The 22,735-nt window shown below is 43.8% G+C and overlaps 1 protein-coding gene across 1 annotated transcript in view; it reads right to left on the minus strand.

Annotated features, from left to right (window-relative positions):
• LOC146172550 (nose resistant to fluoxetine protein 6-like) overlaps positions 1 to 20,550 on the minus strand; it is a 116,198-nt gene extending 95,648 nt beyond the window's left edge. The window contains exons 1-4 of the mRNA XM_084585797.1: positions 20,388 to 20,550; positions 14,745 to 14,959; positions 5,335 to 5,446; positions 1,807 to 1,891 (exon numbers count right to left, since the gene is read on the minus strand). Coding sequence (XP_084441923.1) covers positions 1,807 to 1,891; positions 5,335 to 5,446; positions 14,745 to 14,959; positions 20,388 to 20,511 — 536 coding nt within the window. The 5' untranslated portion in view covers positions 20,512 to 20,550. The remainder of the gene's footprint in view (positions 1 to 1,806; positions 1,892 to 5,334; positions 5,447 to 14,744; positions 14,960 to 20,387) is intronic.
• Positions 20,551 to 22,735: the final 2,185 nt, after the last annotated feature.

The following is a 22,735-nucleotide window of genomic DNA, read 5'->3' on the forward strand; positions in this document are numbered from 1 at the left end:
TGAATAACATCAGTACCATCGCCCGATCTGAAGATGGGATCTAGAGGCTCATTTCAGAGGCCTACAATATACAAAGATTAGATTACACGTGCAGCAGCAGCCTGTCCATAGCTCTTCTCTTACGAGAATTCAGGTATTATAAGGAAAGTAAATGATTTAAATGGGCTTCTGTAGTTTTTACGTTCACCCAGGCATTGGCTCGAACAGTTTCTACCGAAAAAGCTATGAGGTGTCAACAAATTCATACTTGTTTTCTCATACTTAATCCAAATCCCTCATATCATCTCACACAAATACATTCAGTGTATGAGAAATATATGAGATTATATGGCATTAGTAAATTTTTGTGGCTCTTAGTTTTTTTTTCATTGTGGATGCTTAATTATCCGTACAATATAATGTGACAATGGTATATACAATAGCCGAGACAATTACTAGGTCATTAAGGATCTCTTCATTGGACTGTACCCGTAATTACTGAATTTGGGATCGGCGGTGAGCAGTAATAAGCTTGCTCGGCGGCCACCGGGAAACAAAATGGCTACAACTCTCGGCCGCAGTCAATTAAACTTGAAGAAAAATTTTCGAAATAAACCGCGAAAATCACAAAAACATGAAGACAAAATTGCGCGCAACTACAAAAATTTCGTATAACTCTAGTGAAAATCCCGTATCACGTCAAACGAGTTTTAACCGGTCCAGTATTTTCCCGTGTAAATTTTATACTGGTGTGACCCGTCCTAAATGAAGCTTAGACAGGTTTATACCGGATAGGTCAGGTCCGGTATGAATCTCAATCCGGACGGTACGGTTCGGTATGGAGCTAATACAGGAAGCCATTTCCTGTACGCATCTCAAAGGACATCCAAGTCCGGTATGGATATGAAACAGGGAGGACCAATCCTTATGGAGCTCATATACAGGATAGGTCATGTCCGGTTTAACTGAAACCGGACAAACCCAACATGATTGGAACTGGTACGGGACAGAGTATTTCCGCTTCTCAACGAAAGCCGGGCGCATCGCGAAACTCAACCAGAATGACCACATCGGAACCATACATATTATACGTTAACACTTTTCTGTATATGTGGAATACGCGTTGTTTCACAAATACCTAGAAGATATGAACCCGTGGATGTGTGCACTAGCAAGTACATACATATGCGCATCGCATTGCTTATGCGCGTGCAAGAGTCGCTGCAGCTTGTACGATCTTTCGGTGCATCTTCATATCCGCGAATGAAGATCTGCCACCTTCAACGCGAAAGTGCAAGCAGGAACGCAGCATTTTGTTAGCAAAAATAAAATTACGCTCGAGAATAAATGAAACACATCGCTAACCATCGAAATATGCTCAGATTAGCCGGATATCGGGCGTCGCTTCCTCGAGTGTTTATGCATGCAAACCAATTGGTCGGAAGTGAATTTCTTGACGTCGCTGCTCCACTAGCAGCAAGTGAAGCTAAAAAAAGACAGTATTGCAAGTGTTGGTGCACCTCATATCTCTGAATTTAGCCAAAATTACATGCGTTCGAAGATGATGACAAAACGCATCAGCACTAGTAAACTTATATGCTCCTTCTTTTAGTCATCGGGCAAAAGCAGCCTACATTCAGTACCTTTAGGGTAACCGAATTTTAAAGCAGGCCATCCCAAGTATAAATGCGAAACTTCCATCTAGTATCTGATATCTAGTACCTTGCGAAGTTTAAACAAATTGTTCTACCTTTGTTTTCTTCGAATGCAAGGCGCCAGTGAAATTAGGTAAAGAATAGTTAAAGAAGTTCACTTGTATATACTTACATGATTGCGGCCTGAGTGCGATTGATGCTCTCCTGCTTGCTGGTTACACAGTCCTTGATATTAATCTCCATGGCAGTTCCTATCACTGCGGGGTAAATGATTAGATCGCATATGAAGTTCCACAGCTTTTACACCAACGTAATTGTCAAAACCAAGCAGAGGACTTCCATTAAAATAAATTGATTTTTCTGGTAATTGAAAACATGCATTCTAATAAAGAGCCAACCTTCGAAATGTAACTAAAGTTCCCCACATTTCAAGCACCCTACAGCATCAACTAGATACACAAGGTGACAAGAAGGGACCATCTATTTCAGGAAATTAAGTGAACTGGGATAGAGAGTGAGAAAGCAACTCTTTAATGAAAAACAGACGACTTAGCCGACGTTAAGAATCCGCTGGCATGCTGCTCTGCGTGAAAAATGGAATTAGGACGCGAAAGACGGAAAGAGCTGTATGGGAGAGAAAAAATGTACCCATTAATTATTTGTGTACTAGGGTGCATCGCTGAGTAAAATTATGACATGAAAAGATGTAATGCATAATCCGGCAAATGGACAGACAATGTTCAGGGAGCGAACATTGCATTAAGGTAACATGAAAGGTGAAATTAGAACCTTTCGAAGTCTCCAATGTAAGTTAAAAACATCAATAAAATGTTCATTGTATCGCACTGTTGCCTAGCATATGTAAAGAGACCTAAAACGCTGTCCATTGTTAGAGGCACTGGGGACAGCTTCTCCATGCGACGTTCACAGGCATACGCTCGTCAGCATACGCAGGGCACTGAAGCAAAATATGCTCTATACGGTTGCAATCGTGCCGCAGTTGTCACATTGTGGATTGTTTATTTGACCGAAATGTCATAACAGAGGTTTTAAATGCCGAGCTCAGGGGAACTCGGTGATATTGAGTTTGCATATTGCGACGACATCTGGGAGGGTGTCTTGATATGAAATGTGGGTCGACTTCGTGAATAAATCTGTTATGATGTGTCGGCAAGCTCCTGAGCCGATGCGCTTCTTTACAAGCAAATCTTTAAGCCCGAATGGATGCTTCATATTTCGTGAAAAAAGTCTATATGTATCTCTGATGCTGATTTCCGTTTAGGGGACGCTTCATGTGCTTTTTCATTGGCCAGAATGCCACAGTAAGCCGGTATCCACTGAAATGTTATGCACTGGACTGTGCCAATAGCCAAACGATGTATAGATACCCGATGTGAAGGGAAACGGACTAATCATTGGTTTAACCTAAACGACGATACACGCAATGTTTTCAATTTGAGTAAAATCCGCAAAGCCTTTCTGCAGTACCACTCTCAATCTTCGACTTCGGCGCAGCGGGAAAGGTTAAGCAACTGGGTGAGAACATTCTGTGCACTTCTGCCTTCTCATTGTGATACCGATGTCTACAAAAACGTTCATTGTTACGATCATTCATTGTTGAGACTTCGCAGCCAGATTTGTTCGAGTTTCTCATTACTCGCGTCCACGCATCGTGAGAACAAAATTTCCGCTGACAGAAAAGGACAGCTTTCGGAAAAATATTACGGGCGCTTGTTCACGACAACAAATTTCTTGTACCTCGAGCTTCGGACCAGCAATCCTAGCATTCATACCACTAGGTGGGCCTCACAAAAATGGCTTTAGTGAATAAATGCATCGAGCCGCTACAAGAAAACGAGCGTAATAACATGAGGGGATGCCAAGAGGCGCACCACGAACGAGGTTATTATACATAGTTTGGAAAGATGGAACAAGAACAAGAATTCACCCCTTAATTACCGCCCCATCTCCTTAACAAGCATTCCATGTAAAATTTTAGAACACATATTATATTCAGGCATTGCAAACTTTTGGATTCCAATTCATTTTTTACTAATACACAGCACGGTTTCCGTAAGCGGCTGTCTTGCGAAACACAGTATCATTCACACATAAATTTCATTCCATCCTCGATCGCCGCTCGTTAGCCGACTGCGTCTTTCTCGACTTCGCAAAGGCGTTTGAAAAAGTACCCCATAAACTACTACTCCTCAAGCTAAGCAAACTTAACCTCGATCCAACTCTTTTTTCCTGGCTTGAATATTTTCTTTGTAACTACTCTCACTTCGTATCTACTAACAATACATCTTCCCCATTACGTCCTTCGAATCTGGCGTACCGCAGGGTTCGGTTTTAGGCCCTCTCCTCTTTCTAATTTATATTAACGACTTACCTAATTGTGTATCTTCTAACATTCACCTTTTAGCTGATGACTGCGTTATTTTTCGGGAAATTAACGACATTAACGATTTCTGTGCTCTACAAGACGAACTCACTTCCTTATCCGCGGGGTGTAAATTATGGCTAATGCAGCTAAATTCTTCAAAATGCCAAGCTTTACGTGTTTCCCGCACATCACCTGCTACTAATACATATCATCTAATAACACTGCACTTGGGGCTGTCACATCATATCGATATCTTGGCGTCCATATAACTTCTTCTCTCACTTGGTCACTCCACATTACCACCGTAATTAACAACGCTAACAGCATGTTAGGCTACCTGCGCCGAAACTTCTCCGCCGCTCGTACTTTATTAAAACTAACGCTGTATAAAACGCTTGTCCGCACTAAACTCGAATACGCATCGGCAATTTGGGACCCAAGCTCCACTAACTTAACTAATTCACTCGAGCTAGTGCAAAACAACTCTGCCCGGTTCATCCTTCTTAACTACAACCGTACAGCAAGTGTCACCTCCATGAAAAACATGCTAAATCTACCTACTTTAGCCTCCCGTCGAAAATTCTCACGGTCATGCTTATTTCATAAACTTTTCTACAATTGCCCCATTCTACGAGATGAACTAATTTCTGTGCCATATTTCATCTCATCCCGGCTTGATCATGCACATAAAGTCGGCATCACATCATACAAAACCAAAGCTTGTTCGCAGTCGTTTATTCCCCGCACATCAGCAGATTGGAATCACCTTCCCAGATCGACAGCCAGCATTCAAGACAGCCTGCGATTCCGTGCCAACTTAGCTAACATTGTATACTCAGGCCCTTAACAATTGTAGTCATTGCTGTTACAATCACCAATGTTATTTTTGCCTTGCACTTACAACTATATTCTTACTATAGCAGCTAAAAATGTATAACAGGAACATGGCGCTTGTATTTTTCATTTTTGTTCTTTAACGTCTGTTCTATTTTTGTAACCACTCCCCTCTGAAATGCCCCTGGCCTTGAGGGTAATCATAAATTTAAAAAATTTAAAAATAAAATGAGGGTATGTGATTACGTAGACAAATCTAACACCTCTTCCGCTGGAAAATACACGAAAACTTAGCACAAGAATTTCTTGCTTTCTTGACACACCTGCTCCAACCCTTTAAACTAGCAATAATTATTTGACGGCTTAGCAATGTGCCTTACGTTCGTGCCAGGATGCAGCCGCATAGAAATTCACTAATATGTTCATGCAATAAACCTGGTTTCCACGTCCCGCCCAAGGATAACACAGTCATCCACTCACGGCTACGGGCGATACTGGCCAAGTCTTTCTCGTTGCAGTCATCAATGACACAAAGGCCGAAGCGAATGCCAGGCGTTGGTCCATGTCTTGCATAGCTCCTGAACCTTGGCGCCTGAGGGCAGTGTGGAATGGAGGGAAAAGAATAACGCCAGTGAATGTGAAAGCAGCCGAAATAGATCCAGTAACAAAAATAGAATGCCAGACTTTCCACTGCTTTCTTGTCTGTCCTAAACAGCTAGCAAGCTAGCTAGCCCTGTCCAGTGGCGCCTTAAGTACAGTAATGAGGGCATAAAGAAGCTGGTGCGGTGAAAATAGATCGATGGCGTTACTTCATAACCAGGGCCATCTGGATCTCAAGATGTCCGGTGGCGCATTCTTGAGTGTGGCTCTAGCCCACCTTATAAGTATTTTCTACGTGGCGCAAGACACTCTTCCGAGGGGTGCTCTTTAAAAAAACTGCGTGAAGCATGCTCAATGTGTCTCGGGCCAAGCCGAACTGAACTCGCGGTCTGTTCGAGGTGGCTGCACTTCAGCCAACGGGGTTAGATTCCCGACAGCAGTGTCTTCAGGGGCACGCACGACCAATAGCGCAGCTGCCTCTCCTCCACCAATGCGGATAATGAAGAAGGCCTTCTGCACTTCTGCTTACAAGTTGGCGATTGTGGAATTAGCCGTATAACTTTTTCCTGTGTGCCACGGTGTTATAACGCGTCTTCCCCCCCCCCCCCCCCCCCTGCCTTACTCCCCTCATTCGAGGCCTACACACGCCACGTTCAGTTTTGAGTCGAGACGAAAACTCTTTCTGAATCCTAATCACCAGACAAACAGCTTCATCGACAGTAGTATAATTAAAGGGCACAATCGGCTCCACCGCACAGTTAAAAAACAGTTCACCACACAAGAGCCGAACCGGAGGCCGGCTGAAATATTGCACACTTTAGAAAAGTGGTCTTCAAAATTGAATCCAACGCCTTCTGAACACAAGGCGGATGCTCTATTTTTAGACCCGTGCTCTCGAAACAAAGGGGAAATCTTCACAAAGACTGTTCTTTCGTAGCCGACTTCAGCCCATCCTTACTGCAAATGTGTCGCGGTTTTTTATTGGGAGTGCGATTTTTCACGCAAATTGGTTCTGGAAGAAAAAGATTACCCGCAAGCCAGTCAAAAGGAACGGTTACAATCGCAGAAGGCATTAAAATATATTTACCAAGCTACGGAAAATGAAATACGCAGCAACGGGCGAACTTCATACGCAGGACAGGTGGTGCCATTCCCCCCCCCCCCCCCCATAGGGCGAAAAAAAAGGCATTTAATCTTCTATATCCATTCACTACCTTACTTCGACCGCAATCTAAACGTGCAGTAAAGCTCATCTTACTGATGTTCACTCATCTGAATCAAATTTTATGTTTATATTCTTTATGGTATTCAGATTGTGATGTCGAATTTTTCACCTGAACACGGTACAGTTTCTCAGAAACCAAAATTGGAAGACAAGCGTCCCTATGGTGCAATCTTTTCCCCGAAATCAAACGGTTTTTGCACTCGAGCTTATGCCGCTGAAGTTGTGGGTTGGTCGGACGCGCGCACATCACAAGATTCGCAAGCGCGATGGCGTTATCTGAGCCTGAGTGATGGGTGGCGGAACTTTTGTTGTGCCATGAGATGCAGAAATTAATCAACTGCTACTAAGTTCGGAATCTGTCAAAAATATCTCACACAAAAATCCTACGCAACAAGTAAAAGCAATTCCGCGTGCACTCAGAAGATGTTCCAGCAGATTGTTCGGAAGATTACATGCACACTATAGGAGCTTTTGAACTCGTTAGGCCCGAATTTCACGGATATTTTAAGGCTGATTCTGTAGTACCATTGTTCGAGTATAACCACCCCTTGAAGGCGGTAGCTCGTCAAGACGAAATAGGCAGGAGCAAATTCAGAAAACAGCACTAATACACAGACACTTCAGTCAGAGTAGTGTCCGTGTGGCAGTAATGCCCCGTAGATAGTAGATATTCCGTTATAAGCCGCACGCGCATATTGAAGCATGTTTGATTAAGAAGGTTGAAAAACATAGCCTGTCCTGCTACCTGTTTTCAGCGAATGCGATATTACAAGCCGTGCGTCATTCAATGTATTAGTATTACCATCCCTGCATAGCGTTCGAAATTTCTTGTTTTGTTTTGCCTGTCGCATAAATGAACCAAAAGAAGCGAGATGAAAGACCCACAAGTGCATTTGAAGACGCTGTATTTATCGAAGACAATGTTCGATTGACATTTGTCGTATTTTGCAATATGGTTACTCAGGAGCTGCTTTCTGTTTTTCGTTCAATGAATCGCTTTGCGAAGACTGATTGGTGTCTGAAAAGCGGCGTTCCGCTATGTCAGAGATGCTGGCAACGCGCATGCCGCGCAGTGGTGCAGCTCCGGGTAGTTAAGATAACCGAGAGTCTCTGGCAGTTTTAGGAAAAAAGAAAAAAAAAAGCCGTCACAGCCGATGTCGTATGCCAACCAGTATCTGTGGTTTCCGTTTTACGGTTTTGGATTTGCGTAATTTTCTTGGGTTGGAGTTTATTTCCTGCTCATGTGTAAAAATATCATTGCACACGATAAGAAACGTTCACAGAAACTCAAAACCGCCCTTACCTTGAACAGGCATGAAAAACCGCGACTATGGCCTTTTGAGCTGAGGCAGCGGTTTACAGTCAACTTGAAAGGACGTAAAAATTGTCATTTTTTCAAACCTATAATAACGGTGTGCTGCACTTAAACGCCAGTGCTTTTCCAGCTAAGAGGGTAGCTCTCCGTCGCTAGCTATGAGAAATGTCGAGCGAGTTTTGGTGCACGCAACATTTCCCTGAGGGATTAAAGAGAACTCAAACACGTGTGGTGTAAGCTTGTGAACTAGCTTTCCGTCCCTATAAAATATACGACGTTTTTGACATTTATTTTGGAAACAATCTTCAGACTTCTCATAGCTCTTAAGTAGTACGCGAGACTAGAGAATAAAGTCATTATTAATTAAGTTTGAAACTTCTAGATGGATATTTCCAGGCAATTCGATGGGAGCCGATTCCGCCAAACAAAAATATACGTAATTTACTTTCTCTAACGTTGATTTTCGTCCTGTGGGCAAACATTTACGCGTGGAAAATGCACCGCATCTATCGCTAAATCATCTTCAGCGTAGCTGTGACCTGCGGAGAAGGGTGAATGGCGAAATAGCATTGCTCTGCCATTATATCAGAGGTTTAAACACGAACAAAAAACGACTTGCCTACAGTTCTCATGATTTGCCTAGAGTTCTCAGGCATTACACTGCTTTGTACATGTTGAATTATAAGCCTCTTCAATTCTCTCTTTAAATTTCCGAAGGCATGATTCGCATGCAGCATATGCAATGCGCGATTTGATTTGGCATCCAAGGAAGAAGAGTGAGGGCGTAGACTAAACTCAGCCTGTTTACTCTCGCTGCATGGGAACAAGATAGAGCGCCAGCGCACGCAGCGCCAAACCTCAGCTGCTGCCCACTCCGGCTTGATAACAGCTGTGTTTGTTTTGCAAAGATGATACGTGTCTTCGATTTCAGCTTGTATCGCTCGATGCAATGAGTCTTTTTGTGAATGAAAAAAAAAAAGCTAACCAGTTATGTACTGTCGTAATGATTGTAGAGGTTTAATTGCATCTTTAATTAGTGTTTGGTATACATGTTTCTTTTTTCTGAATTATGTTTTGATCCCCAAGCACAACAAGTAAACAAAGCCTTAAGCATCGCAACACCGTCATAGAGAAGATTATTTTGAAACGAAAACTTTACCAGCCTCACTGACCAAAATAGCCGTAAGCGTTTGCTGCGGCCAGTTATGTTACCAAAATCACGCAGTCGTCGGCGGCAGAATGAAGCCAGCGGGCCCATGTGGAAAAGGAGAGGTTTGGTTCCTCAGAGCATGCGTGCGAGAGTTAAATGGCGAGAATATACGGTCATCGTTCGTAGTTCGCTCCAAGGACACCATCTGAGCGCGTGTCTGAAATTCTACTCGCATTCATGCGTCAACACTTACATGGAAAGCGGACAGCTGAAATGGAGTGGTTCTGCTGGTGGGCGTCTCTGCATATACGCAAGCAGCCATGAGGCTTGCGGACTGAGGAAACGAAGCGCAAGGTACGAAAAGAGCTTCGCTTCGTGTGGTGAAAAGGTTGGGTTTTGTCTTCCAAGTACCATTCTCGTCGCACGAGTTTTCAACGTTCCCGAAGACATGCTAACGAAGTTTTATACTACGGGAGGCAGAGCCGATGCGTCCAAACCGCCAGCAAAACGCAGTGGTGCAGCAAAGAGAGGCTGAGGCGATGCGAAGGAAGACCCACGATAAGCGGCAGCATGATGCAGAGAAACTGCATCAACAAGCAGAAGCTACAGCCCGGTATCTGACTCTATACAACGCGGTCAAAACACCTTTCACCAGGCAAAGGAAAGAAGCGAACAGTCGGAGAGGCTTGGCCTTGCCGACTGTAGGCTTCTTTTCTTCGCGTATCTTTACGAGCTCCTCATTTTCTCTTTCACAAGGCACTCATTTAAAAACTCCGGGAGTGGTTGCAGTGGATGCGATAAGTTGTGGTTCCCGAAAGGCTTCAGTTTGTACAGCCATAGTCCTGGAATACTTTCCGTTCAAACGCGAACACATTCAAAGGCAAAAGTCGACACTGGAGAAGTAGTTTTAATAATGATTTAACACTGTCAAACTTCAGCAGTCCTATATCTTTGTATGGGATATTTTGTTCATATCCTCTTGACGCAACCGCCCTTTGTCTCTTTTAATAGCGCACAGTTACTTTTATTGTTTAATCTTCCCTCATATGCTTTTAAAATGGTTCCTAAATAGAAATCATACAACCGATGTCGCCGTTTTACTTGCAGCGGCGCTAACATCAGCAGCGCTGCTGCAGGCAAAACCAAATGCGGTTGGCATATATTTCATATATACGGAAGTCTTCTTGCGAGTATTTAATAATTTTATTCGTCCTTGGTACTACCCAGTATACCTTTAATAACATATGTGCAGCTTGTTTAGTGTTGTGCTGTGCCACTGCACGCGACTTAGGCGGTACGACAACTGTGCACGTAGGTGTTCATAGTTTCTATATTAACTGCACATTGTGTGCATGATATCATGGTTTGCATAGACCGTATGGCATGATAGCACGAGACTACCTCTTCTAACAATTCAGTTGTAAATTGTCGCACTGTGGTTCTCCACGCCACATGCGAGCGTTCATTAAGACGTATAGCATTCTGTTTCGGATAGAAAAAATCTTCAAACAAAAGATTAAGGCGGGACTTTGAACGTGGCTTGAAAAGAGTTTAAACTACTAGGAGCGAGACCTGGGTTCAGTTTAGTTTTCATGGTTTAGCAAAGTTGCACACGGTTTGATATTGAATAATTTCTACAGTCTTTCAAATAATGTGACGATGCGACGTCAGTGCTGCCGCCGTTAGCATTTTCTTTCTTCTTCTCAACAACAAAGCTGTTATTTCTCTCGATGCCCTCCGGTGACCCTACGCTGGCCAAGGAAATTATTGGCTCGTTCTCAGGAAGTGAGCTGGATAAGTGGTCAGCGCGCTAGCCTGCGGCACGGAAGTTGATGGTTTCGATTCTTGGTGTGGACACGATTCAAGTACTTCTACTTTCGCGTATGGCCCATTTTGACTTTTATCAAGCGCTCAAGAGGATCGCGACAAACCGAAGCAAAATTCGGTTTTAAACCCCGTGTAATAGTTCTTACTACTCTGAAATAAGCAGGCTGCCCATTTAACGCTGTCCTGTTACTCTTCTAAGTGGACGTAAATATTCCCTGCTATCTAAGCGGCGCGAACAGCTGGCGAGAAGACAGAGACGACGCCATCTGCATCTACCTTCTACCGAAATAAACTGGGCCAAAAGAGTGCTTTCGCCTCTTACACTAGGTTTAGCCCCGTTAAACCTCTCCAAATGTTTTTTTAAACACAGTTTAACTTCATGAGAAAATCAGGCATAAAAAACTTAAGCACCAAATTGTTCTTTTTTTATATATATCTACAGTGCTCTTAAGCAACGCTCGAATATATAGCAACCGAACAACCACTGTCTATAGACGATCGTGCGCAATTACATCCACAATTACCTATGACATTTCAGGAGAGCAAAAAAGGACAACGCAGAAAAAAGTTGATGCAGCCGAAGCTTGATACTCAGCATCTGAAGGACAGATGCTTGACGAAGCTTCCATTGTATCAAAATTCTGCTGCAGTAGGCTCTTAGCAATTCTTACCTGCCCAGTTAATCCTGATTTCCTTTGCGCATGCTCACTCTCTGGTATCGGGTGTTCGGAAAAATATTGCGATGTGTAATATATTATTTGGCGTGGCATTCTTTTCTCCAAATCAAGTTGCAAGTGAGCGCCTGTCCCGTCTCACTCTGTGTCGTCCTTGTCTGTTTTTTCATCATGTTTTCTTAACACGTGTACCAGCTCGCCCAAACCAAGCAACGCTACATGCGAATGTCAGGATAAGAAGGCTAATTAAAAAACGAGAATTTCGCCAAACGTTGTCTTCTGGTAGTTTATTTTTTCAACGGGAGGAAGAGGAGAAAAATAAGGACATTGTATATAGGGCTTCTATAACGAGCAATGTTTTTTTTTTTTTTTTTTTTTTTTTTTTTTTTTTTTTTTTTACTGTGTACACTCGTATATGTTTTTAAAATACGTGAGAAGAGTACGTCTGTGCGGTCAGGTAAAATGGATTTTACGGGTAGGCGTACGCGATGTACATGATAAACCTTGGTTTTTTAGGTGATACTGTAAATTCAGTTCACAAGTCACCTTTTTTAATTTTGTTTTTATGAGCTTTATTGCATTGCAAAATTGAAGGCCGTCGGCATCAAATGTTACTCTTCTTTGAAAATGTTCTTTATTTCCAGTGCAGCACGCAACATCGCACGTCAGCGTAAGTACGTCTGTTTTTAAAGGACAAAAATTGCGATAGGCTCCATTTTATAAATGTGCAATGCCAGACAGCCGAATCAACGACCTTTGAAAAAAGCATTGTTAATGTTCGATGACTGGAGGTTATTTAAAAGCGGCTCTTATATTTCATGTCATGGCCTTCAATTTGGCAACATAATATGTTGCCTTCAAACAAAGATTGTAAATGTTACTTAATTACTTGTAATAATGCTGACACCATCAAACTCTGTCATGGAGGTGATATCCGCCTGGCTTTAAAACCTGCCCGTACACACTGCACAGACGTATCCCTTTTAGATCCTAACATACAATGTTTGTTCAATCCTAATAAAATCACCCTGAATAAGGCATCAAACAAATATTTAAGAGAAGATTGCAGTTATTATGCACGGTTAAGTCAGAAGAAATAAAACATGCGTAAAAGTGCGCCGTTTTTTTTTTTTTTTGCATGTTTACCTTCAAAATGCATCGCTGCTCTGCCATTCAGTGCCCGTATTTGTCAGGTTTTTATTCTCCGCAATTGCCTCATTATTATTTTATATCCAGCCTCCGAGGTTGACCTGATTACTATATGCAACTGACTAGAGGTTGAAGGCGAGCCTTTTCAGCTCTAAGCCTTCATGCGAGCATTGCGTCTTAGAAAAAAAAAATTGGCACGCGGACTTTACTTTTAATTATTGCCTAAGAAACCTTATTCAGGAACTTTGGTACTAGTCAACAGGTGCTTATAAAACGTAGACATTCTGGCAGATTATTTCTCATCAATTAGAGACAAGCGCAGTCCCGCTCCAAATTGGCTCGTGGAGTTAATAACCGGGCGACATCATTAACACTTCATCTTGTGCAGGCAAAGGAAACCAAGCGATGGTCCCCTCCTGCATCTTAAACCGTTCCTCCGCGTGTGCTGTTATTGCCTCTCTGAGAGTAGCCAAAAGTGTCCTCCACTGCTACCACACCCTAGCATTTCGTACACTTTTCAGAAGCCAAATCACCACAGAAGAGAAAAGTATATGAACAAGAATCCATAAAAATGCAAAAGTGTCCTCCACTGCTACCACACCCTAGCATTTCGTACACTTTTCAGAAGCCAAATCACCACAGAAGAGAAAAGTATATGAACAAGAATCCATAAAAATATATTTCACGTGCCTATTATCAGGCGCATCAAAATGCGAATTACCGAAGCTTTTTGTTTCGAGGGTATGACGACAATGTTTCCAATATTTCAAGTAATAAATCTGCTTGTGTAGTTTTCGACATTTTATATCTCCAACAAGGAGACAGAGCTTCTGAGACATTGATCAGGTTTCAAGCTCACGGAACGCTCAACTTTCCCAATAATATTTCTCTATGTTTTCTGGAAAAGACTATAATTTTAGCTTGGCATCTCTAGGCATAGTTATCACAGAGGCCCACTAAAGCTCGTTGCACAAACATCTGTGAGGCGCCCATTCGAAATAAGTTAACCATCGTTCTGGCAGTAGCAGCATGTAAGTGTAACCGAGGAGGGCATAACTGCTAAGTGAATTACTTGGAGGTTGAGCACCGTGGAAGAAGGTGGAGGAGGGTTAGAGTCTGTGGAGGAGGTTATGACGAGTATAGGCATGCCGAAAAGGGGGGTGGCTGTCTGGTACCCCAAGGAGGCTGTAGCTATTGTAAAATCATGAGGCCTCTAGTTACTTTGCAAGGCGAAGGAAACGGCGAGCACAAGGAACACGCAAGTGAGAAAGGGCTTCCTTGAGAGAAGACGAATGTGGTAATGGCGGAAGGATGAGGGACAGTACAGCAAGATGAGAAGAATGCAGTACGGACAGCGGGCCGACTAGGGAGAGTCTTTGCGAGAGCAGAGACGCGTGCCGGCGTACCGCGGACGGTAAGGGAGCACTACTGGAAGGCGCAAGTTTGAGAAACTGAAAAAGGTGTCGTATAAAAATGCATTTATCAATGCAGATGTGGAATCTATTGCCTATAAACAGCACGAAACTAAAATATCTCAACAGCTGCCTCAAGCTAGACGTTTGTGATTGTCCTGAGATTTTATTATGCATTTTTTTTTTTTACTTTTTCTTGCTGATGACAACCCCAAAAAATGTGTGTCCTTCAGAGACAAAGTTAACAGTGAACGCCAGAAAAAATACCAAGGAGGAGCCTTCGTGCCGCCTTCGGTGGTTTATTTTACGAAATAAACAGCTGGACGAACGCTCCAAAATGCATGTAGTCAAGAAGTATGATTGCTATGATTAAACCTGTTTACTTCTCAAAATATGCTGAGGCCTACGAGTCCAACGAGATTACAGGGAAGAAAGTCTGACATAGCCCACGAGGTGTACTTTAAAGTGTGCCGAAGCACGAGTGCACGGGTTTTTTTTGGACAGGTAGTAGAGCGAAATAAGGTAAACGCGGGCTTACCCTTTTGAAAGACATGATCATGGCTGGCATAACGTCATTGACGATGGCACTGTCATCACTGTTGGGGAGCACGTAGACATTGCAGTACTGGCCCCGCGCTTTTTCGATGCCTTCTTCGTCCCATACCACGGTCTCGATGCACTCGTCGTAGGCGCCGAGGTCGCCAAAGGTCCCTTGAAATAAGCCTGTTGGGTACTTGCCCGTGGCGTCAATCACTGCGAGAATTTGCGGGCAGAAAAGAAAACACGCCACGAAGTCTGCGATTTTTGTGCTTTGCAGGACAGTAATTTTCAGAGAATAGCAAAGAGAGACTCGTTAAACTCCTTTAGTTAATTTCGAAAACGCTCGAGGCAATGGGTCACAGGTTATACTGAGTCTGAAGTGCAGGAAGAGTAATACAATTTTGAGTGCAAGGTTTAATTTTCCTAAAGCATTCAGCCGCATCGCTTGCTGTTCCATTTTTTTTTTTTGCACCTTTCAGTAAAAGCCATCATCCAGAAGCAAATTTGCAAAACAACGAGCTCACGGAGGTTGTTTGTCTCGCAATTTAATAAAGAAAACATTCTGCTTTCTTTTTTTTAAGTGTATAATTAAAACTTGTGAAGTCGCCGAATAAAGCTGCACTATACTCCTCCTCCTCTGCGCGTTCGGTATCGTAGAGGCAGTGAAGAGAGATCGAAGACCGGTTGCAGGCGAGATCGCTGGAAATGGCGTACATGGCACTGCTGAAAGGGCTCCCCAGAGCGAATTTCCCGCGAAACCTACACTGGGAAAATTGAAATGGCAAGCGGTGTATTGCTCTAACTTAGTGAATCCTTTAAATCCAATGAAAACGGAGCGATGTATTCAGTTCACCGCCCTTCGCGATCACAGACTGAATGACTGTTTTGTAAAGATGTATTTTGGGTACAGCGAATGCAGAAGCCCCACCTGTTTAAATGTTTGAGAAGTGGCGCAGTGCATTTGCCTTTCTACTTTTCTCGTGCTGATTACCGTTTGCACGATTACCCACAGTGCAATATCCGGACAGTCGGGTGCACGTCTCGACTGGCCTGTAATGCATTCTCCCCAGCATTCTCCACCTGCCCGCAGTTGTGGAAGTTGCAACCCGAGGAGAGGCCAGCGGTCCGTGTATAACCGCTTGTTTTGTTTACCTTTGTTCTCACAGCGCGGCGCTTTGCCTCCTTCGGCCCTTTCGACGCCACCAGCGACTCTCAAACATGCATGCTGCACTTGAGCAATGCTGTCCGCTCGCCGAGCGCCGACGCTTTGAAGCCGCCATTTTGAGCGTCGCCGACTTAAAAGAGAAAAAATAAAAAAGATGGCGCGTATATGATGCTTTATGCCAGGTGAATTCCTGTACTCTCGCTTTAGACGAGGGAGCAGCCGGGAGTGCACTCGGGTGCTCTCAGCGGAGGAAAAGCCCTCCTCCTCTACCATTGGAAGCCAGTGATTAAATTCCTGCTCTCCCAGTGGAGGGCACCCGTTTGTCTGAGAGCACTTTCGAAGTGCTCTCGAGTGAGCCTGCTTTCCCACTCGAATTCGCCAATACTCTTGTGGATGCGAGAGAGGAAAAGTGAGTGTGGCGTTTCGGCTATCATTTCTTTCGAGCCAATTCTGCGCGATAGCGTCACTCAGGTTAGGCGCGCCGCATCATCAGGGTCAGCTCATGCGTAACCTCCTGTATTTGTATCTGATATAAATGTTTTCCACCACCACCACCACCGCATAAATGCCGCATTCGGCGCGCTCTGTGCAAACGTCCACACTGAAGCGGAGGCTCAAAGATAAAGCGTACATATTTTTACGTTCACCGTTGTCTTTGAGTAACAAGACTGAAGTCGTCTAGAAGAGTTCTCACGCGTTCCAGCAGCGCAAAAAAAAGGTTTACAGCGTCCAAGCGATTCCATTCGCAATGCCTTTCAGAGCCTTGCGTTTCTCTCCAGTAATACGTTTTGATAACTTATTTTATACTTCTTAGGTTCACTTCAGGGCTATCTACATTTTGGCGAATGCAGATCATCTGCCACAAAAAGCTGCAGTGTACTGCTACATGTCTGAATGCGGTTGCTCTTGAGGTCACATTGGTTTCGTTCTTTGAAGGGATAGAAACATTGCGTTCTACGAGTACGCCTTGCTTTTCCAACGGGACTCCGTCGGTGTAAATGCTTGGAAAATCAGTATAGGGACGATGGAAACGCCTCAAGTATGGCGACCGCTTTTGTCTTCTGCTCAACCCATTGCATCACTGCTCAAAATAAAATGAAATGCAGTTACATATCCCCTGACGCTTACTACCTTAGCAACTCCTGTAACATTCACATAATATGTAACCCATAAAAGCTAAACAGGGAACGGGAGTTTATTTCCCCTCTTTTCTTCGTATTGTCATATTCGTTCAGAAGCATTATGAAATGAGAAGACTTAGATAAAAAAATGAAACCGCTTTGTTTTATGTAGGTTTTTTTACAAGAAGGTTTCCATCAAAACTGCGTTATAGGATATGATATCACGAAAAGTTACGTGTTGGAAAGAAAGAGTGATGCAGACTATTGTGTATTTTCTCTCGCTTCGTTTTCCTTTTAAAGCTTTGTGTCCTTTAAGGTTCACTAACATTGTCATCTGTAGCTTTTCATTGCACAGACGACAAGCTTAACAACATGATTGCAACCGCATTTCATTTTATTTTGAGCGGTGCAGTAAGGGGTTGAGCCGAAGACAAACGTGCTGGCCACAGGCATTATCATCATCCCTATACTAATTTCCCAAGGATCTATACCGACGGGTTCCGTTTAGAAAAGCTAGGCTTACCCGTAAAACGTAATGTTTCTATCCCTTCAAAGAACGAAACTATGTGATCTCGAGAGCGACAGCACCTCACCCCTTCAGACATGTGGCAGTATGTTGGCACTTCTTGTGACAGAGGATCTGCATGCGCCAAATGTAGAGAGGCTGAAGTGAAGCTAAATAAGTATAAAATTAGTTCACGAAATATGTGACTGGGGGGAAATGCAAGGCTCAGAAAGGCATCGCGAACGGAATCGCTTGCGGGTTGTACGCTGTACTGCATGCTTTATTTCAGAGCGCAAAGCTAGCTTACGACATTTTTTTTTTTTTTTGCGGAAGAAACGCACGAGGTCTCTTTTAGAGAGCCTCAGTATTGTTAATCAGAGGCGGTGGTGAAGGTAAAAAAAAATATACACCTTATTTTTGAGCCGCGTCGTTTCAATGTAGCCGTTTGCACAGCAGAGCGACACTGTACTTTGTATCGATGGAAGCGCCTTCGCTCAGAATTGTCTCGAAGTAAGTGATGGCCGGAACGCCACACTCAATGCCGGGAAGCCAGCGCGACTTTCCCTACCTCGCGTCCTCTAGAGTAAGAGAGACCCAACCCTCTCACCCCCATTACTCTCACAGCTAGCGCACTCGAGAAACAGGAGCGCCACCTCCCGGCCCCGCAGCCGCTCCGCGGCTCTTCATAGTGGGCTGTATATTTTTGACAAATACTGTACGACTTGGGGTCAAAGTTTCCTGGAGGGTTAGCTTTTTATCTCACCTTTCCTTATTGAAGGAAATATCGTGTTTGAGCTCCTGCAGAGTTTACCGTTTCAAGAGGTCTTGCGACGTCACACAATCAACCGACCAGTCAGTGCCCAGCCATGTCCCCTTCCAATTACCACCGACCACTGGCATGCCCCTGATTTTTCTCTTACAATGACGGAAAACCCAAATTTTCTAAACAACGGGGCCTTTATTGGTATCGCGTTAATATTTATGAAGCGGTCATTTATGTTTCAATTTTATAACCTCGTATGAAGCCCTATATTTGAAATAAAGGATTACGTAATAACATACAGGGCTCGGCCACCCGAGCCGGACACCCTTTCCTCGAACGGTCCTAGCGCTGCGAGTCGCAGGCAGACCACATGACTTGACGTGTCGATGAACGGTGAGGATGCGTATTGCTTAAGGTACCACTGACTTGCCGAGTAGGTTCTTTAACCTAACCCCATTTGCAGAGTTTTATTTTAGCAGCTGCCCTCACACACGTGCACTAAGTGCTCCCTGTGTGATCAGGAGCGTAGCGCGAGAGATTAAAAGAGGAGAGGATGAAAAATGCTGTTCTAAGTCCACTTCAGCATGCCTCACGAATAAAACCCATTTAAACAACATCGTACAGGTGCTGCAATGAGCCAACATGGTCGGCATCAAGTACAGCCTTTTCCTTCTATCGGTTGAATGGAAACACAACTCGACGCATCATTTGGCTGTGTGGGGGAAGTTTGCGTCTTTTTTAGATCACGAGAACGTGAACAACACTGAAGCTCAGCATTGGCGATTTCAGGGCCGAAGGGGCGATGTGGACCAAGCAGACGAGGCCTCGTGCGTGTCGTCTGCAGCGGCGTCGTCTGCTGCTGGCTTCCGATTGAATTTCATGGAGCCCTGTTTTCTGAAACCTCTTTCCTGAAGACTGCTGGTATTCTCATGCAACTGACAGCGAAGCAGGTCGGCAACCTCGTTGAAATAAATACGAATCAACCTACTGCAAAGCGAAAAACGAAAACGGAGCCGATTTCAGGCCCTGTCAGCGTCTCTCTGCGGCGTGAAAGGGTCTTAATTCCGGTAGTTTCATCTTTGTTCTCCTAATGAGGCATCCAAATCCCTAATGGAGATCAGTGGTGGCGGTGGCACGGCCACTGAACAACTGTAATCCTTACTATAGCACGTAATTCGAACTGCATGCGCCATTTAGCCCGTCAAAAAACGTTCTGCTTCGCTGCAATCTCCCAATGAAAAGAACTGTCATTACCAGCTTGGTGTTCAATGTTTTTAGAAGAAATAGATCGAAGGAATATGCAAGACACTAATTTTGTACCGCATCTGCTGAAACACATCAGCAATGGACATTCTGTTTCAACCGCACTTCCAGCGAGTCTGCGAGTGCGAGAAAATTCGGCAGAACTCGTCACGCTTCAGGAATGTTAAGGGTCAGTTTTTGTTCATTGGATATGTAATATCGGATTCTCTTGGCCATAGCTGGGAACACCTTACGGAAATCACCACGCATCTATGCTGAATGAGGGTTGATAAGTGAAAAGGAGTAAATTCGGTAATTATAAATATAAGCGTCTTTTTTTTTCAGTAAATGACGTAGGCGACACTGAAAGTTCGTCCTGACAGCTTTCCCTTTTTTCTCTCAAAGTTGTACTTCAATTAGGTTTGCTCCGTAAACGAGACACGGGGGTTCAATTAAATTCACTGTGATCAAAATGATGCTACTATGTAATACTCTTGAGAAAGGCGTCTATAAATGGAAGCTGCCGTAAATCAGCCGCGATACAGAACAAGGGTGAAAATGATGCTATCGCATCCCCGCATGGTCAGACAAAACAAATGATCTCCAGACTGTGGTATTCCAAACAAGACAAATTCCCTTCGCCGTTACATTAAAATAAAGTATTTAGCACAGGACCCATGACTATGCACGTTGAGTTTATACATCCTTAAAGACCGGCCTCGAGCAGTGAACTGAACCTCGGCCTATTGTCACACTACTCAATCGTATTCATGTCTCTCAATCCAAGCAGGTGTGATATAAAATGAACAGATGTGAAAGCAAGCAGCAAAACATCAGACACTTACGCCTTAAAGCCCATGGTTCGAGATCTTGGATGGCGCGTGCAAACTTGAGCAAACCGATGCTGCATTCAGGTGACATATCGGCGTGCAGCACATTCCTCATTAATCCTCTACCTTGGCTTGACATGAACTGCTTTATCGAGGCCCGCAGACTATCAAGACTGAACTCGGCCGATCGTGTTGTCGTTGGCATCGTTTCCGTTTTAGTATCAGAGTCTTCACTATAATCTGTTAACCTTGCTTCTGCCTTGATGCTGGTAACATTGTCAGCTCCTACTCGAAACAGGGGACCCCCATCGTCCATGGAATCGATGTGGGATGACACGGTCGAATTCGAAGATGGAGACGAAACTCTATCCCGGTCCAGGTTGGTCGTCGTCTCCGCTGCCGTTTTGCTAGGTGCACCTGTGCCGTATGAAGGACTTCTTGGTTTATTAGAGATGACCTCAGGCCCCAACTCCGCCATTTTATGATTGCTATCATTCGTTTTAAACGTATACAAGGCTGGATGACTTCTGTAGACGTCGAGTATGATACTAGGCTGAGTAGCGCCAACGCTAGCAGAGGTGGTCATTGTCGTCGTTAGCGCACAATAGCTGAGCACCAACATACGAACACCGTAAAATTGCAGACAAAATACTTCAGATGTACGGGACCCCATCATCTGGTGAGAGGTCTACGCATCCAAACTTGCGCCAGTGGAAGCCACTAGAACGTAATAGGTTGAAAATACTGCTCGCGCCGAACTCCGCAAGAATTCGATCCCAGATGTCCTTCGCAGGCGTACGCCCATTCAGTGTCGTAAGGAGGAAAATACGTTTTCGAAGCGGTTCTTCACCTTAAATAAAAAACCCCACCGGGAACTATTTGCAAAAAAAGTAAGAAACTAAGCTGCGTCACTTTTTGTGATCTTGCTTAATTAAGTATCCTTTGCAGCAATTTCATGCAGGTACACACAGATAGAAAGCACCTTAGACAAAATTGCAAAAGCCCTGAAATAAACGAAAACATGTCTTGCTGCTTATGTGAGTCGAGGTGAAAGTTTTAGCTTTTCCACGGTTGCACCTGGCTAGGGATGCCTACGCACAACAAGTCGGGTACCAAACCCTCTCAACTCGAACGTTCAAGGGCTAAAGCAGTAAGAAGAGCTGTTTATGATTAAATTGAACTAAAGGATGGCCAATCTCAGTCGTGAGGAATGCGAAGGTTGCGATGTGAATGGGTCGCTGTCCGTGAGATATTATATCCTGAGCGTAAATTTACTCAGCCGTAATACATAGTCGATTAACGCCGATAACTCTATTAACGGCGCAAGCCAGCTCCTTCAGTTATTTGTTACACAAGGAAAGTTGTGACGGTTGCATAATGTCACTTGCCCCTTTTAATTTATACTACTTCCTTTCACTATTATATATCTATCTTCATAGGTATACGCGCTGTATCAACGGACCTATGTTTTGGATTTCTGGCAAAAGCTAGCTTCATGCAGACGCAAGCAACTGATCCGAGTGCAGGAATAGGGCAAGGTCTCATATGAAATGAGCATCAAAATTTTTCTGATGCCGGAGCGGACCCGCAAACGCCTCACGTACTCCAGACAGCAGGGGTCACACAACTCTAAATTGTAACTTCCTAATAAAGTCTGGGGAACGGCACACGGGTGGCGTCTGAGTATGTAGCCTACAAACGCGGATTGGGGAAGTATACTTGGCAATCATATATATCAGCATAAAGACTGGCCCCAGCTTGACCGCTAAAGATATTCAAAATGTTTTCAAAAATTCCCGGAACTAATAGTACAGCGTAGAGAAACTGAACCATTTTATAAGGTTTATTAAGCTAGACGAGCAAGGAAAGCGGGCATCTATGGTTAAGGACTGTTTCAGAAATACAGACAAGCTGGTCACTACGCTTATACAGGGAATCAATCTCACTGCCAGGCTTTCTGTGTTGCCCGCTTTCGATATTCATCGGAACGATAACTTTACACCTGAAACACCAATTTCATGAAACATTTCTCTTCCCCCCTCCTCCCCCCACCCTTACAATGCTGCCACACGGGTACTGTAGATATCACAATAAATAGTTAAATAGAAATATTTAGCGCGTTTGCAGATACTCCCTTACCTAAAAGCTGCAGCGCAGAGAAACCGAACCATTTATAATTTCGACATCGCGCGAATGAATGATTACACGGCATGCCGGGGAGAACAACTGCTCTGGAATATTGACGCAGCAAATAATTCTTAGTGCCATTTTTTATTGACCGCTTGATATATTCTTCAGAAAGATTACTAAGCATATAGCAGCGCGAGTTCAATACAAATTTTTCCTGTCATTGAATTTATAGT

Source organism: Amblyomma maculatum, unplaced genomic scaffold, assembly GCF_055883805.1.
Source record: "Amblyomma maculatum isolate TAMU_Amacu unplaced genomic scaffold, ASM5588380v1 scaffold_13, whole genome shotgun sequence".
Taxonomy (NCBI): Eukaryota; Metazoa; Arthropoda; class Arachnida; order Ixodida; family Ixodidae; genus Amblyomma; species Amblyomma maculatum.